Here is an 18,650-nt window from a genome sequence, read left to right on the forward strand (position 1 = left end):
TTTTCCTTCTCTTCCTGAACGTTTTCACTTGTATGGCTTAAAGTCAGTTGCACCTCTAAGCACATTCAGTTCTGACCAAAGGTTGCCAAGCCAAAACATGAACTGTTTCTCCCTCCACTGGTGCAATCAAATGCTATTTCTAGAATTTTGATTGTATTCCAGATTTCCTGAAGAGTTACATGAAAAATAGCTCAGCTAAATTTACTACTTTATTTTTGGGGAAAGTACTGAAAAAGAAATTGTCCAAATGAAGCTGTGTTAAATCTCATTTTCAAGCCCTTCTGATCAACTGTAACGTGTTACATTTGTCAACACAAACCCTCACCAGGATTTTCCACTTTGCTTAATGAGTTATTGGGCATTTTTTGAAAATAATGCAGCTGCACATGGAGTTGACCGCTTCATTTATCAACCCTAACCCAATGGTTGCATACGTAGGCACCAAACTGTGACCATCGCGATGAAAGCTCTAACCCTTGTAATATCACAAACTAAATGGATTTTGTTTTGAATAGAAGTTATTGGTGTTGTAGTGCTAACATCCCATACAATCAGCATGAATTTTCAATGGAAAAATCCTGAATTTGTTTATTAATTTGAAATATTCTAAATTCAGTCATAACATTATAGATATAAAATTCCACCGCAGATTCCTAAGCCTATGATCCAGAATGAGATTACTGCGGAAACATTACGAAGATTTTTTTTTGGAGCCAGCTATTTAACCAAATTCTTGTTCAAACAGATGCAACAATCACATTGCATTATTCAAGGAGCAGGGTAGCACCAGGCCACCACAATATTTACTGGTCATTTATAAATTTATTGAGCCATTTGTCTATTTAACAGCAACAAAGTATTTATACAGGAACATGTTGGTAAGTCCAAAGGATGGGATAGCTGCAATTCACGTGTTCCTTATTAAACACAGCCTGAGGATAACATATTATGGCATAGACAGTTATGGCTTTAGAATAGGAAGGCCCTGACAAAACTATTGGTGATTTTTCTGGCTACAGATAGAGTGGCATATTGCTCTAGATTTCCAGACAGCTTGGCCAAGCATCTACATGTAGAAATGAAATTCAAAACAGAAAGAATAAGATCAAGATCTAGACATTAGAAAACGGATTCTCAAAGTGGACAGCATTGAGTTGTCTCAGAGACGCCCGTATACCTAAATCAGTACAATATACTCTACACAAAAACCCACTTGTAGTGTGGTCAAATGTGCTGACTACTAAAAACAGAGCCAGCATCAAAAACAGGGGGGGGAAAAAAAAAAATCAGTAAAACATAACTATGCATTTAAACACTTAGAAATTACAACCAATGAAACCTGGGCTTAAGCTCTTAGGCACTGTTTACATAGTTAACTGCTAACATGCATACAAATGTGGCAAGTAATTAAAGTGAATTGGGAACCATGATATATAGCTACAAGTGAATACAAAATGACAGACAATACAATGATTGATCAGGCCACAATGGGAAATACTGCCTTTATAACTTCACCTCTAGTCAACAATTTCTAAATTAAAAGAAAGATAATACATTAGAAAAGGTACAGAAACAAAAAACAAAAATAAAAAAACTAAAGTGGGACTTGTGGAGAAACGATTCAGCAGTTTAAACAAAACTGAGTAGTCAGATGTAGGCAACTGGGGATGCAAGAGATTATGCAAGTATATTAAATGTTACATAAAAATATTGAGGCCAGACAGCATAACTGGAAAAAAAGGAGTGCAAATGAGTTGGAAATAGATTATTTTACCTTAATCCCAACACCTATCAGACAAGGTAGCAAAGGCAAAGACTGATCGTTTAGATTCCAAAATAGGCTCTTCAAGGGCGAAATTAAAGTGCTAAAAGAATTGGTTGAGATGGGCCAAATAGCTTTTCTTCAGTCTGAAGGACGGTCACTAGATGTGAAATGTTAATGCTGTTTTCTCTCCACAGATGCTGCCTCACTGGCTGAATTTCTCCAGTAATTTCTACTTGCGTTTCTGATTGCCAGCATTTGCAGTTGTTTGTTATTTGTTGTTATTTTCCTCATGTTAATTTAAAACAGTGCTATTCCAATAACTCCACACTTGGCCACATTAAACCACATGTGCTGCATATTGACTCGAAACAAAGTCTTTTGAATTTCACCATTATGGATGAAATAACATACATTTGAAATGACAAACGGCAGTCATTCAAAAAATGTTAATCAAAAATTAACTCTTCATGCAATACTTTTTATCGATTATACAGTAAACAGGTGTGAACACAAGCACGGTTTTATCTTTGAACATGACAAAATCCAAACTCAAAGCAAAATATACGCATCTGGATTTTTACAAGACAAGACAACTGTTCAGTTTTATCTTGAAATCAGTGCAAGAAACAAAAAAAACTTAACTCAGATTAATAGTTAATTTGTAAATCAGCTTTCAAACTCTTGAAATCAGTGCATGTACATTTAAATAACAATGTCGTACCTGAGAGGTATCTTCCAGGACGGCTTTGTAAAGTTTCTGTACAGTATAGGCGTGCATTTCAACACTATTTGTGATCAACTGGATCAAATTGGGCACTGCGTCATCTCTTACATAACTGCCAGCCTAAAATGGAAGCATGGAAAAATTAAAGAACCATTGTAACAACGGTGATCATAGGGGAAAAGGAAAATCAGTCTTTAAACACAACGATAACTTAATACTTTTTCCCACCTTCTATGCTTGAAAAATCATCACATCTCAGTGAGAACTATAGGAGTGAAGTAGTGAGGCTGAGAGTGATGGTGTTTCAAAGCAAGAGCACAGATGCTAAAACTCAGTTGGAAATCTTTGATGGCCACTCAACCTCTGAGCTTAATATCTTAGATTTCAGTTTGCCATCCCACCTTGGGTCCCAACCTCCACACCAGGAAATTCTAACTTAAAAGACTGGAGACAAAATGACAAATTTTATGGTAGTCCCAAAGTCTGTCCATCATCAAAAGGTATAAGTCTGGGGTATGCTGAAAAACTGTCCATTTGCCATGCTAAGTTAAGCTCCAATATCGAAAACTCAACACTATCCAGGAGAGTGCAAATCACATGACGGACATCAATCCAACGTATTTAGCATTCACTCCCTCCGCCAAAGGTGCAGTGGCAATGTGCACCACATAAAGGTACAGAGTATAGCAATTCAGTATTTCTCCCTCAATAGCATCTTGCAAATGTATCCTTCTAGGTGGCAGAGATCACAGGGGTACTAGACTCATGGGAAGGCCACTGTCTACAAACTCCTAAGTTGCTGGATCAAAATTATGAGACTCTCTTTCTAACAGTACTGTGCATTACCTACAGATAAAGGACTGCAGTAGTTCAAGACAGCAGCTCATCACTCCACCTCTTAAGAGGAATCACAGATGGGCAATAAATTGACCAAGCCAGTGTTGCCCACAACACAAGAACGAACAGTGAAGCACCATGAAAACTTCAGGCACAGAAAACATTCTATCCCATGACAAATCTTTTTACAGTACATGAGAACAAACATCCTGTGTCTTCGGAATTACCAAACCTTCAAATTTAAATTTTCAGTGTTGTCTATGAAGTCCTATTGTGATGCGCCTATCTCTAGCCATTAAAAAAAATCAAAGAACATAAAGTTTCTGAAATCTGACCTCGCCAATTCGCTCTTTCTGCCACCAGTGCCATTAATGCTTTCAGGCAACTAGGTCTTCAGATCAGAAACTGTTTGCAAACAGAATCTCAACATTCTACAGTAGGCCATTCAGCCCATTGAGCTCACACTGACCCTTCAAACAGCATTCTACCCAGATCCCAGATCTCATTCCCACCCCTGCAATCCCACATTTCCCATGGCTAATCCACCTGGACTGCACATCCTTGAACTGTGGGAGGAACCCGACACAGACACTGGGAGAATGTGTAAACTCCATACAGACAATCGCCCATGGGTGGATTTGGACCCCGGCCCCTAACAATATAAAGGTAGCGTTGTTAACCAATAAGCCGACACTCAAGACACTCGTCATACATCCTAACATCAACTTGTTTAGCTTAGTGCCAATTTTTGTCTCGATAATAGTTCGGAAGTGTCTTGGAACCTTTTCCTAAGCAGAAACTATATACATACAAGCCAACTATTACTGTTAAAAACCAAAATGTGTAGGGACTGTATTGCAAAAATGCTACTTTAACCAAATTAAAATTACAGCAATATCAACAAAAAAGAGGCACACAGAGGCAGGGCCTAGGACTGGCCGGTGGATAAACAACTCTTGCAGCAGTCTCCATCTGTTCTGTCCTGCAGACACATCTAGGCCAAAGAGAAGTGTTTTCTATTAGCACACTATCATTCTACCGCAAAAGAAAAAAATAATTTAATAGCAGAAATCATCCAATCAATAGAATTAAGTCCTGGTAAAACTTACGGATAACAACCGGATATGAAATTTAGTTTGGTTTCCACAATAAGTCATCATGTTGTCATTGTTAAATTAATATTTCCCAAAACAAACATGGTCAAACAAACTTTGATCACAATATCAAACTGACTTTCAGCAATATAGAACAGCAAACTTTTCATGTATGCTTGTATCCATTAATTAAGAGGGCTAACTATGGAATTTGATGGAATACAAATAGAGGTGAAAAACACTTGCGTTCTCATCCATCAATGCTGAAAAAACTACTTACTTTTCTGTACAGCAGCTCTTACTTTCTTCCAGAGGCCCATAACAGCCAGCGGTCACGGTAAAATGTGCGTGCATTAAAATATTCAGAACTCAAACTAGCAACCCATCTCAGGGCAATTAGTTGGCTCTCTCTCTCCCCTGTCCCAATTCAAGATTTGGCAGATTCAAGATTCAAGGCAGTTGGTTCAGGTCTGTAACCTTAAATTTTAAACAACCCCTCAACCAAAAACTACTTTGAGAGATTAAAATTTGAAAAGTCAATGCAAGTTCAAACCCTTTTTCCTGGTGGGGTTTGAAGGTAAAATGTTTTCCATGCACATCAACCTAGTTTTCAATCTTGCATTTTATTCAGTGACGAAACTGCATATTGTATGAAAAACAGAGCACTTTACTAGCTAGGGGAGTTTGGGTTTCAAAGTCATCCCTATTTTAACATATTTCTCTATAAAGCAGCTGGAACTTGAGATTTAATTCTATGAAACAATACTGAGGTAGCTTACTAAAACAGTCACCAAACTGAGATCTGCTGAAAATAAAATGGTATATAAACAACTTTTTAAACATTATACTGCAAACATTTACTGTGGTTAAATGTCTTTATACCATACCTGTTAATGCATAACAGAATTCAGGAGTGTAAAATGTGAGAGATTATTCTGCACATAAAATTCAACAATTGAGCTTCAAAAAGATCAAAAACAATCTTTCTAGTTTTTCTACTGGATGAAATTCTGTTCAACACCCAAAATTTTCAGTAAGTACATCTTTTATGGACTGTCATTATCGAAACAATACATACCAAGTTGTTTTGATTTGTGGTATGACAATTCAAACAAAACGGAACATCAACTTTCTACCAAAGACCATGTTTACACCTCTGATTCAAATTACCTTAAATTTTAGAAGCTCAAGGTATCGTAGTCTTTAGTGGATCTATGCCATTGAAACAAGGCCAAACTAATCTGAATGCACTACAGACTCTCCAAGATTGTACTTCTGTGCCTATGTCATATGCTTACTTTTTTTTGTCTAAAAGATGCACGTCATGCCTCAAGTGCATCCTGCAACAATGCATCCCAAGTCTTTATCATTGAAATGGAATTGAAATGGAATTGAAACGGATTTGAAACTGTAACTTAAAAAAATGATGGATAAGGAGATCTTTACATCAGAGGTTTGGGAAATTAGCAGCCTGAGTTGACAATCTAATTTCTAACTCATAAAAAGAAGAGAAAAGCGGCAGCTTTAAGATGAGACCTCTCTTACCGTTGTTAACACTTTCATTATTGTGTCTATGTGCCATCTCTTGGATGGTGCATACCTGTTTAGAAAAAAAAGAACGTGATGAGAACATCTTTTCCCGAATGTTTTGTATTTCTAAGTACGCTGATAGTCGATTGGCAAACACCTTTTTAAATAAAACAAAGGCAATGATAATACTAAAAAAAAAGCTTAAAATCATTGGGTTACTGTTGCTTTTGGGTAAAGCAGTTCTAAAAAAAAATGAGGTGTTCAATAAGTAACAAGAAGTTCTAGATATAAAAACATTCATTCTTTGACAGAATCAATGACTACACAGTGCTTTAAATGAACCATATATTCTGTATATCTTGAAAATACACATGATACATGGAATAAAAGATCCAAGATTACAAAATATAGGAATTAAAACCCCGTAGTGTACTGAGAGAACTGATTACTGCAGCAATTGATGCAAATTTCAGATTTATGCAAATAAGTGCTTTTTTTTTGATTGCTCTTATTTTAAAAAAAAATAGAAATAATACATCAGGCAGCATCCACTTGAGAATAAGACTGTTAATCTGGTAGATGTTTTGCAAAAGGGGTTGGAAGATTGAAAAAATGTAAAAATCATTAGTGTTTTAGAATTATATAAAGTTAATAGGTTAGGTACTAACATTGTGGTGAATTAGTAATTTTTTATTAAAAATTGGAGGCATTCCATAATGTTCCTTCTTATTCAGTATAAGGATTACTGGTCCTTATGATTTAAAATATTTATTAAATATACAAATTATTTACATTATGACTTGGATTTGCAGACATGTGGGGTACAAATTAAAGTTCGACACCTGGAACAGGCAGAATTCCAAATACGCTTAAAAGGCAGGGAGGTAGTGCTATACATAGAACAGTATAGCACGAGTACAGGCCCTTCAGCCCATATTATCCAGTTGAAGATCAAACTAACCTGCATACCCTTCATTTTACTATCATCCATGTGCCTACACTTTAAGATTACAAAATGGCAGATGAAATTCAATGGGAGTAGGAGTAGGGCATTTTCATCTGTCCCTTGATTCTAGAATGAGTTTCTGCGTGGGCCTTCATGAGTCTGAACTTTCAGGTAGTGCGCCTTCCCAGAAGGTACTAAGATCCAGTTTGCAGGATTTGCTTCCTTTTAATCTTTCTCTATTACTCTGCTTCATCATTAAAGGATGTGTATGCAACGCATGCTGTAGCTTGATTGCCAGGTTATTACCATTAATATCAATGTGCCAAGTTTCAGAGCATCTTCGACAATAAGGAATGGGAAGGGAAGGAAACAGTCAGTGCGGGGACCCCTGCGGTCATGCCTCTCAATGAGTACACTATCGTGGATTGTATACATGTGGGTGCTTTTTTTTGGCCGGGGAGGTAGAGAACGACCCTATCAAGGGTAAGCCACTGACTGGGTCTGGGGCTCGGAAGGGAAGGGGTGAGAATAGGAGAGTAATTGTAGTGGGGGATTCAATAGTTGAGGCACAGTCAGGCAATTCTGTGAACTCGAACAAGACAAATGGATGTTATGTTGCCTCCCGGATGCCAGGGTCCGTGACATCTTGGATTGTGTCTTCAAGATCCTTAACTGCTGGTGAGCAACCAGCAGTCATGGTACACGTTGGTACCAATGACATAGATGAAAACGAACGTGGAAAAAAAAAACTCGTGCAGAGAGTCAGGTTGGAAACTGAAGCCCAGGACAAACAAACAGGGTAGTTATGTCTGGATTACTACCAGTGCCACATGATAACGAGGTAAGAGATAGGGAGAGAGAGTGTGCAGCTAAACGGCTGGTGTCGGAGGAAGGGCTTCCATTATGTGGATAATTGGAGCACATCCTGGGGAAGGTGGGACCTGTACATTAGGACGGGTGGCACATGAACCGGAATGGCACAAGTATCCTGGGAGGGAGTTTTGCTTGAGCTGTACGGGATGGTTTAAACTAGTTTGACAGGGAGTGGGGAACCAAATTTGTAATTCAGGGGATGAGGTATTCAGCCTTCAAATGGACACAGCAGGGAGTGAGGTTGTTAATAAAGAAATGGGGTCGATGGGCTGAAATTTTGGACACAAATGGTTTGATGTGTATGTACTTCAATGCTAGAGGTATCAAAAATAGGGTGGATGAATTGGAACTATGATGTTGCAGCCATTACTGAAACTTGGGTAACTCAGGGACAGGAATGGTTGCTGGAAGTTCCGGGATTTAGTCACTTTAAAAGAAGCAGAAGCTGGTAAAAGAGGTGGGGGAGTGGCACTGCTAGTTAGGGCTAGTATAGCAGCTACTGAAAGGCGGTTCAAGAATGATACGTCTACAGAGTCAGTTTGGGTTGAGATCAGGAACAGAAAAGCATTAGTCACTTTGTTGGGTCCCCCCCGCCCCAGAAGTTGATGAGCGGATTGGGGGGCAGATAATGGAAAGTTCCAGAAGTCACAGGATTGTAGTCATGGGTGATTTCAACTTTCCAAATATTGATTGGAAACTTTTTAAGTTTAGATGGAGCAGATTTTGTCCAGTGCGTTCAGGAAGGATTCCTTACACAGCATGCAGATAGACCAACACAAGGAGAGGCCACTTTGGATTTGGTGCTTGGCAATGAAACCGGGCCAAATGACAGACCTACTGGTAGGTCGTCATTTTGGCGGTAGCAATCATAACTGCTACTTTTACAATAGTCATGGAAAAGGATAGGTACATACAGCAGGGTAAGTTTATAATTGAGGGAAAGGGTAATTATAAGTCTGCTAGGCAAGAACTGGGTAAGATAAAATGGGAACAGATGCTGTGAAGGAAGAGCACTATAAAAATGTGGAGATTGGTTAATGAATGAATGCAGCATGTGCTCTATAAGTTTGTCTCCAGCAGGCAGGGAAGATGTAGTAGAGTGAGGGAGCACTGGTTCTCAGGAGAGGTCAAAAAACTAGTTAAGAGGAAGAAGAATGCTTATATCAGGTTGAGGAAACAAGGATCGAAAAAAGGCTCCAGAGGGATGCGAGTTAGCCAGGTAGGAGCTAAGAAAGGGCTTAGGAGAGCTATAAAAAGGGCATGAGAAAACCTTGGCAGGTAGGATCAAGGAAAACCCCAGGGCTTTTCACATGCACATGAGGAATAAGAGAATGAGCAGAGAAAGGGTAGGGCCAATCAAGAATTGTAAAGGGAATTTGTGCACAGAGCGTAAAGAGATAGGGCAGGTCCTTAATGAATACTATCCTTCAGTATCCAAAACAGAGAAGGACCTAGTTTTTTTTGGGGGCGGGGGGGCAGACAGTGTGAAACAGGCTGGTAGGCTAGAGGAGATGTCAGTAAGGAAGACGTACGAGGGATTTTGAGGATAGATAAATCCCCCAGGCCTGATGGGATTTATCCAAGGATTCTATGGGAAGTAAGCGAAGTGATCACAGGGCCTTTGGCGATGATCTTTTCATCCTCACTGTCCACGGGTATAGTGCCTGAAGATTGGAGAGTGGCAAATGTCATTCCCTTGTTCAAAAAGGGAATAGGGATAATCCCGGAAATTGCATGCCAGTTGGTCTTACTTCAGTGGTGGGCAAAATTATTGGAAAGGGCTGAGACAGGATCTATGATCATTCGGAATGGCACAGTTTGATTTGTGATAGTCAGCATTAATTTGAGAAAGGTAAATCATACCTCACAAGCCTTATTGAATTCTTTGAAGAGGTGGCCAAACATGTGGACGAAGGCAGAGCAGTGGATGTGGTATACATGGATTTAAGTAAGGCGTTTGATAAGGTTTCCCATGGTAGGTTCACGCAGAAGGTAAGGCAGCATGGGATAGGGAGAAATGCGGAAAACTGGATTCAGAACTGGCTGACCCTTTGAAGGCAAAGGGTGGTAGTGGATGGAAAATATTCAAAATGGTGCTCAGTTACGAGTGGTGTGCCACAAGGATCTGTTCTGGGTCCTATTCTATTTGTGATTTCTGTAAATGATTTGGATAAAGGAGTGGAAGGGTGGATTAGGAAGTTCACGGACGATATGAAGGTGAGTTGAGTCGTGGACAGTGCAGAGGGCTGTTTTAGGTACAAAGGGAAATTGATAGAATGCAGAGCTGGGCTGAGAAGTGGCAGATGGTATTTAACCCTGAAAAGTGAGAGGTGATTCATTTGGGAAGGACAAATTTGAAATCAGAATAAAGGGTTAATGGAAAGATTGACGGCAGTGTGGAGGAGCAGAGACACCTTGGGGTTCATGGCCACAGTTTCCTGAAAGCTGCCACCCAGGTGGATAGAGTTGTTAAGGCTTATGGTGTGTCAGCTTTCATTAATAGAGGGATTGAGGTCAAGAGCAAAAAAGTTATGCTCCAGCTGTACAAAAGCCTGGTTCGGCCACATGCAGAGTAGAGTATTGTGTCAAGTTCTGGTCACCTCATCACAGGAAAGATGTGGAAGCGTTAGAAAAGGTGCAGAGGAGATTTACCAGGATGTTGACTGGAATGGAGGGAAGGTCTTACGAGGAAAGGCTGAGCACGCTAGGGGCTTTTCTCTTTAGAATGATGAAGGATAAGAGGTCATTTGATCGAGGTGTACAAAATGATCAGAGGAATAGGTAGAGTGGATAGCCAGAGACTTTTTCCCTAGGGTGAAGGTAGCTATTACAAGGGGACATAGTTTTAAAGTGAGTGGAGGTAGATACAGGGGGGGACATCAGAGGTAGGGGCTTGGAATGCATTGCCAGAGACAGTAATGGAGTTGGACTCATTAGGGGCAGTTAAGCAGCTATTAGATAGGCAAATGGATGATAGTATAAAGGTAGGGGCAGAGATTAGATAGACCTTGGGTTTAGGGTAAAAGTTCGGCATAATATCATGGGCCGAACAGCCTGAACAGTTCTATGTTCTATTCTACGTTCAAGTATTTTCTTTGTCCGCCCTAGAATACACAACCAGGATCAGGCAGTGCACATACTTTTTGGCCAACCTGATGCAGTGTTCAGTCTATTGTAGAGAATTTCAGGAGGTCTGCCTGTTACTTATGGAACTGGCTACAAAAAAGACAGTAGCATTCGCTTGGTAGACCTCCCACTGATTCAGAGGCTGTAGCAGAAGCATTGCTAACGGAATTCCTCTTGTGCTGTTACAGATTGCTGATACACTAAGATAGAATGGGGCAAGGTAATGCATGCTAGGTAGTATAATTTTAAACAGTGCAAGAACAGGGTTTCTAAACATGTTTTTGAAGGTGGCAACAACAGGTTAATAATGCTTGTGTTCTTCGAGTGTATGGAGAGAAAGAGTATGGAAGCCACCAATTTATGATAAATCTTTATAAAACACTAGTTCACCCTTGGTTGTTGTACTGTGCTCAATAATAGACACCGTATGTTAGCAAAAATGCGAAAGCTTTAGAGAGGACACAGATTTGTTATTAGAATGAGTGGACAAAAAACAGCAAGCGAGTTGGACAGCAGTAACACAAATCATGAAGAGTTTAGACGGTTCTCTCTTTATTCACTGTTTCTAATGGCTGATGGGGTGAATAAACTGAGTGTGGAGTTAGACAACTGACAAAGGAAATTTGAAAAAGAAAAAAAAACTCAGTTCTCCCATCCCTGGTTTCAAATTCCTCCACAGATGCTGAGCTTTTCCAGCAACTTTATTTTTGTTTCTAAGGTTCACTTGTTTGATTTTTGGAATGAGAGTGAGCAAAATTGGGTCTGTACTTGGAGTTTAGAAGATTGAGAAGTGATCTAATTGAACAATAATATTCTGAAAGCATGTCTCCCCTTGTTTGTTTAGAACTGGGTATCTCAATCTTTAAACAGTAAGAGTTTCCCCGTTTAAGATGAAGTGAGCTTATTCCTTAAGACTTGTTCATCTTTAGAATTCTGAACTCCAGATTTCTGTGGAACCTGGGTCATTGAATATTCTATGGCCAAATTAGATAAATATTGATTATTCAAAAATTTATGGGTGGTAGGCAGGGAAGGTGCAGTTAAGGACATAAGCAGATCAACCTAAAATCTTACTGAATGGAGGAATGGTCTGAATTGTCTACCTTTATGCTTATTTGTAATGTTATGCTCCTATAGTAGATGTATGTTGTGCTGTTTCAACCAAACCTATGAATGGTGAATTTTTTGTATTATTATTATTAATAACATCAGAATAACTTCAAATACAAACTCTTACTTCTCTGCTGCAAGAAAGATGCCAGAGGCACAATCAGCTTTGAATTCAGGATCACACAAATCCAGAAAATAGAGCAATTCCTTCGTCATTCCTCTAACATTATTTCCATTTACGAGAGCAAAGCTCAGTTCCATTGCACGCCTAGAAAAAGCAAATGAAAAAGCAAACTAAGTTTGTGCATTACCATAATGAGAACAGTCCAGTGAATTTTCAACAACTTTGCTGAAATTGACATTTAATTTCATTTACATGCTGCGTTGTCTGCAAAACATCAAATGCAATACTTTTGTTTAAGAACAACCAGTTAAATTTTGGACTCATTAACACATTGAAAGACACCGTATTAATTCTTTCCAATATTGTAATTCTGCAAATATAGATGCCAAACCCAGAACATTAGCTGAGCGAAAGAGGTAGGATTACACAACTTCAAACGTTAACTCTGATTCCTCTCCACAGATGCTGCCGGATCTGCTGAACTTATCCAGCAATTTGTTTTTGTCTGATTTACAGCATCCACAGTTCTTAGCCATTATGCTATTGTCTACTAAAAAGTATAATCCATTGTCTTACTTCAAATTTGGCTACTGTAATGTTTGCAACCACCTACAACAGAACAGTTCGTTCTTTCTTTGGCACTTGGACACGGAATATCCAAAACAGGTTCATTAACAGCATGGGCTACAATGGAATACGTATGGACTACAAGAAAATACTAAACCAATGATATTAAATAACCAAGTCTATGATCCCTACAAACTGCTGAGGCCATTTCCAACAATGCAGCCAATGGGATTCTCACTTGTACTCTTTGCGAAGTTGTAGTATTTACTGTGGAAACTTAACTTTACTATAAACAATCAAAATTCATAATTTGAAATCTTTACCTTTTAATAGATACATCCAAGTCCTTCAAACAATCCACGATTGTACTTCTGTGTCTTTGGACTGCATTATGATCTGTTTGGACCGTTTTAAGCAGCGATGTCAGTGCGACATACCTTCAAACAACAAGGCAAAGTTGTACAAGTTTAAAAGAATTTTATCTGTAAACTGTGCATATTTTTAAAAACACCGGTCTGGACACAAACTAAACACCATGAGAGAGTTCAATCACAAGAAAGGGTATATCACCTCAAAACAACAGAAGATATGAAATAAAGAATGAGTTCTCGTGTACAAGATTGTCGCAGGCGTGAAGATTTGACTTTTCTTTTGAATAGGCAAAACTTTCTTCAAAGTGATTTCCCGTTCTATCCAACTTTCAGGGGTACACCTGCACTCCATTATAAATCTAAAACTTGTTATTTACATAGCGCCTTCAATCTACACTAAGACACTGTGCAGGACATTTTACACTGACAAGTGACTGAAAGGTTGGTCAAAAAAACAGGATTTAAAGACTGGATTAAAAGGGGAGATGTAGACAGAAGTAGAGATAATTGAAACCTTATGCCTTAAGGCAATTAAAAGTTCAGCTACTGATGGTACAGGAATTCAAAGTTAGGATTCACAGAAAGGCCAATATTGAACTCGTAAAATTTGGGAGGATTACAAGAGCTTAAAAGTGAGACGGGTAAGCATGTACAGAGATTGCAGAACATACGTTTTCAAAAAATCAACACATTGCTGGACAGACAGCCTACACAGGTGAACATCATCAATGATGGGCTAACCATAATGCTGTTAGTCTGGAGTCACAGTGATTTTCTTTCCCAATGGGAATTAGTGAGCCATGTTTTTACAACACTTAACAGGGATTATTGAATTTTTCCATTTTATTTTGTTTTTAAATTGTTTATTTTATTGAATTCAAAAGTCACCACCCGCCATGGTGGGAAACAAATCCATTTCACCACAATATTAACTTGGGGTTCTGGATCAGTAGTCCACTGAAATTAGCACAGGATACAGAGTGAGAAGTCCATCTTGGCTTCAAGATTACAAATGATCCAGACCAATTAGAGGGATGGAAGTGTTGGGGGTCAAGGCAGGAATTGACAACAATAGCTTCTCATGTACACAATATTTAGTTGGAAGAAATTTCCAGCAGAGGATGCTAGGTAAGCAGCATGGAACATCAGAAAGACAAGAAATGGGTCGAGACAGATTGTGAGGTGCGAGTGAAATAATTTGCTGCTCAACTCACCCTCCTGGCATCCCATAAAGAATTCCTATCAAGTGAAGTATTTTTACAATTGAAATCACTACTTTTTTTCGTAAGAATTTATGTAATTTGCTCAATAGAGAACATGTTAAAAATCTAACAGATCCAAATTCATTGTTTGAAATTTGAGTTGTATTTACTTAGATCAATCTATCATTAAAGAAAATGATCCTGGTTTTGTTACTGCACAAACAGTTCACACAAGTTTAAAAATCAATGAACATACCTAATATTTTTGTCATTATTAAGCAAGAACCGTCCCAAGATATTAATGGCTAAAACCTACAATAAAAAACATGAAATTTGATGTTAGTTATATAGAAATAAATGTAATCTTCATTTTAAATAGATTTTCACATTAATGCTAGAAAATTGAATGTGAAACTTTCTTTTCGACAAACATCACATCAAGACTTGCCTATCAGGTGGTGATTAGGAGTCTGAAATCAGCAAGACTTTTTACAGATTGTCCTTTAGATAGCGGTAAGCCTGAAAAAAAAAACCTGTGCCTGTTGAGTGTAATTCACCTATGTTGTGACACTGGTTTGGAAATATTAAGGCTGCTGTAGTGTAATGGAGTTTCAACTAAACAAACAATAAAAATGTGCCAAGAACAAAAACAAAAACAAATCCACATTATTAATTTTTGACACTGTTACATGCTCAGAAACACAGGCTGCAATACACCAGTTGCCATGTGGCACGTGGTGGACACAAGTTACTTGTTTTAAAGATGGAAAGAGTTCCAAATTTAGTTCCTGAGGACTGTGGTAATAAATATAGGCAGTCCTAGCTATGTAACAGTTGGAGCTAAATATCACCAGAACTTGTGGTAATAGCACATCTCATTTCTCCAAAATAAATGCCTAATAAAGCTCAACTTCTAATCGTCTTTCCTAATGACACTTAATTCTACACGAGTAGCAAAATTAAGATGGAATGAAGTAAAACAGGACAGAAGCACTCTTGAAAAAGAGAGTCAAATTTGATTAAGCTAAATTATCAAACGTTAACCACAATAACATGAAACTTTTTTCAGTGTGGCAAAAATCAGATGGAATCAGTTGTCCTCTTCATGAAAGGAAGAGGTTTGGGTACTATGTACATGGGTTGCCATAAACTGTTTTAATGACATGCTATCAAAAGAGCTTGACTGTAATATGATCAAGACAGTCCATAATTTCAGGTCTGCTACAAAAACTTAAATGCTTTCATCCATGTTCTAATTATCTTAGATGACAGCTGAACAGCAACATGATTGAAAACTCTGTCACTGATTACACAATCATCTGACAACTCAAGAAAGAGCTCCAATTTTAAAATGTGATAATATTTCTGCATTACAACTGATCTGAATATTCATTTAGATCATATCAACTACCACAAAGTGCTGTACATTTTTAAAAAATTTGGCCACACAAAGATTCATGCAGCACACCACCACCTGCAAGTTCCACTCCAAGCCATTCACCATCCTGATTTGGAACATTATCACCGTTCCTTCACTGTCAGTTACTGGGTCAAAAATCGAGGCATTCCTTCTCTAAAAGCATTGTGGGTCTAGTTACAGCACATGAAATGCAGCAAATCAAGATAGTAGCTCACGACCACATTCACAATAAATGCTGGTCAGCCAGTAACCCACATGGTCCACAAGTGAATTTTACAAAGTTAAGCTAACAAACACTTTAAGCTTTGTCTTTCCAGGGGTGCACTGGACTCCATCACGAAAGATGACAAATTGTCCATCAGCTTCATCACTGAGAATGGTAGCACTAAAGCACCATTACTTTCAGCCTTTTCCAACTGAGGGATTTTAGCCTTTCCCAATTCATCAAGGCAAAGTAGCAGACCTTTCCTTGTCCCTCAAGTGTCATTCCAAGTCAAATTAACTATATTAAATTTCAGAATATAACTTAAACAGATTATAAAGATCCATTTACGCTACATACCCTCAGTCCACTCTCTGATTTGATGTCCATAATTGTCAAAACTGTTTCGTATAAAATTGCATTACCCACATTTTTGCTGGTTTCTGTGTTTGTTGCAACCTAAAAATAGATGAAAAATTCACACTAATCAATACCAAAACAAAAGTGGTAAATTACCTAAATGCAGCTGGTGCATACAATTATTTTTTAAAGTCTGGACTAGTTTCATTTGAAATGATTAGATTAGATTAGATTCCCTACAGTGGGGCAACAGGCCATTCGGCCCAACAAGTTCACACCACCCCTTGAAGCATCCCACCCAGGCCCCTTCACCTATGCTCCACACACACCTGAACACTATGGGCAATTTAGCATGGCCATTCCACCTAGCCTGCACATCTTTGGACTGTGGGAGGAAACTGGAGCATCGAGAGGAAACCCATGCAGACATTGGGAGAATGTGCAAACTCCACACAGACACAGTTGCCCAAGGCTGGAATCGAGCCTGAGTCCCTGGAGCTATGAGGCTGCAGTGCTAACCACTGAGCCACTGTGCCACCTATTAATGTTTCTGGTTTTCTCTACTTGATTCAGTTTCAAAATTGCTGACAGACAAGAACAACCCTTCAAAATCATTTGACATGAATTTTATTTTCTCATATTAAGTACAATTATGGATGTTAAATATTTGCAAATCAAGTTTTGAAACGTGCTTTTATCATCAGGTAGTATACAAGCTCAAAGGACCCAGGTCCAGTTACAAACTAGACCAGAGTAAGTCCCAAAAGAGCTTAAAGACATATGCAGTCAACAGAAATAGCCCACATTATTTCATAGGGTAAAAGGTTCCATGTAATTAAATGCGTATAAAAAGCAAAATTAAAATTCCTCGTCAATTATACGCCAACCAAAAGCCACAACAGACAAGTATGGCTCCAATTTTATGGCCTGTAAATGGTTCTAAAACTAAAAGTGCAGCGAACCATATTTGACTGCAGATGTGATTGCCTGTTGTTATAGGTACTTCTGGTTAAATTAAGTTTAGGAACTGTCTTCACCTGTGCAAGAATGTCATTCATGGCTTCACTCGAGTCATCATCATTTCTACCCAACATTCGTAGTAAACGCAGTATTCGAACCTAGAATTATAAAAAAAATTAGTCTGAAACAAACATTTTGGTATTCAGATGAGGGTTATTATTGCTATCTAAAAACTTAACATTTCTCCCAATGACTGCTAAAATACCAAATCATTTAAAATAACAGAGCAAATCTCTTATGGTATCTCAACTACATACTTTTTGTTGTTGACCTAAACGGAGTTTAAGAATACTTACATTTATATGCATCATTTTTTCCAAGTACACATTTGAATTTTCAATTTCATAAGGAAGTTTTGCTTTTTTTTTTAAAAAAAATAAAAGAAACTTTATTGGTTCTTGGGTTGAATATGTTGTTGGCTCATTGCTTTTGGTAATGTGGTGCCCTCTCGAACTACCGTAGGCCTTTCTCCACTGCTACTAGAGATAGAGCTCCATAAATTTGACAGTGACAATAAAGAAATGGCAATGCAGCACCAAGTCAAGATGGTGTTTCGATTGGTAGTAGCTTGGAGATAATCATCACATAGGACTGTTGCCCTGGTTCTTCTAGTCATTGGAGTCTAACGATTCAGCCTGAGTGCTCAGAACTCCTGAGAGCTTTAGGGGATATCAGAAGAATCCTGTGAGCCATTGACAGTTCAGCACCACATTGAAACAAAAGCCTGGAAGCATGAGCGCAGCTGAGTATAATTAGAGCTCTGAGGAACATAGCCAAAATCATACCAATGTGGAACCATGAGTGCAGTTTCCAGAAACCTCCCTGGGGAATGCAGTTCCAGGAAACAAGAGGATACTACTGTCAACTGTTGAGACAATCCATGACACAGCTGCTTTTGGAGGAAGGTTCGAAGCTATGTCTTCGAGAGAAAAACTGCAATCCCTTGTAAGTTTTTGATGAGTGTCGATGACCCACAGTCTCTCTAACCATCCGGGTAATGCTGAGAAATCCAAAAGATCTATCTTAACTGCATTTGTTACTTTAATGTCCTCCTGGATTGAGCTAAATAAATGAACAAACAATAAATAAGCCTAATCTGGCCTTGAAGGGAATGCAATTTGACAAGTTAGTAGTAGGTTACCATTCATTCCACTTAGAAGAGGAAGTAGAATGTCTGACCACAGTTGGCGTATTAGGTTGGTCTTATGTTAACTCTGGATGCCAGAATATAAGTTTTATTTGTGGATATTTACCTGTTTATATACGCACACTTGTGTAAAGTATATCAACGTTTGGTCAATCATTGTTTCTTCGCTGAATGCAGTTTTACTTGTAGTAAACTGGTTATTTGTTAGTTAAAGAATTATGGCTAACTTGAT

At 38.4% G+C, this 18,650-nt stretch overlaps 1 protein-coding gene across 2 annotated transcripts in view; it reads right to left on the reverse strand.

Moving 5' to 3' along the window:
• ap1g1 (adaptor related protein complex 1 subunit gamma 1) overlaps positions 1-18,650 on the reverse strand; it is a 115,866-nt gene that overhangs the window by 57,437 nt on the left and 39,779 nt on the right. For both annotated transcript variants that reach the window (XM_059651704.1, XM_048546274.2), the window contains exons 8-14: positions 17,289-17,369; positions 16,252-16,350; positions 14,526-14,581; positions 13,020-13,133; positions 12,133-12,273; positions 5,966-6,020; positions 2,487-2,609 (exon numbers count right to left, since the gene is read on the reverse strand). In XM_059651704.1, coding sequence (XP_059507687.1) covers positions 2,487-2,609; positions 5,966-6,020; positions 12,133-12,273; positions 13,020-13,133; positions 14,526-14,581; positions 16,252-16,350; positions 17,289-17,369 — 669 coding nt within the window. The remainder of the gene's footprint in view (positions 1-2,486; positions 2,610-5,965; positions 6,021-12,132; positions 12,274-13,019; positions 13,134-14,525; positions 14,582-16,251; positions 16,351-17,288; positions 17,370-18,650) is intronic.

The sequence above is a fragment of the Stegostoma tigrinum genome, chromosome 16 (genome assembly GCF_030684315.1).
Source record: "Stegostoma tigrinum isolate sSteTig4 chromosome 16, sSteTig4.hap1, whole genome shotgun sequence".
Taxonomy (NCBI): Eukaryota; Metazoa; Chordata; class Chondrichthyes; order Orectolobiformes; family Stegostomatidae; genus Stegostoma; species Stegostoma tigrinum.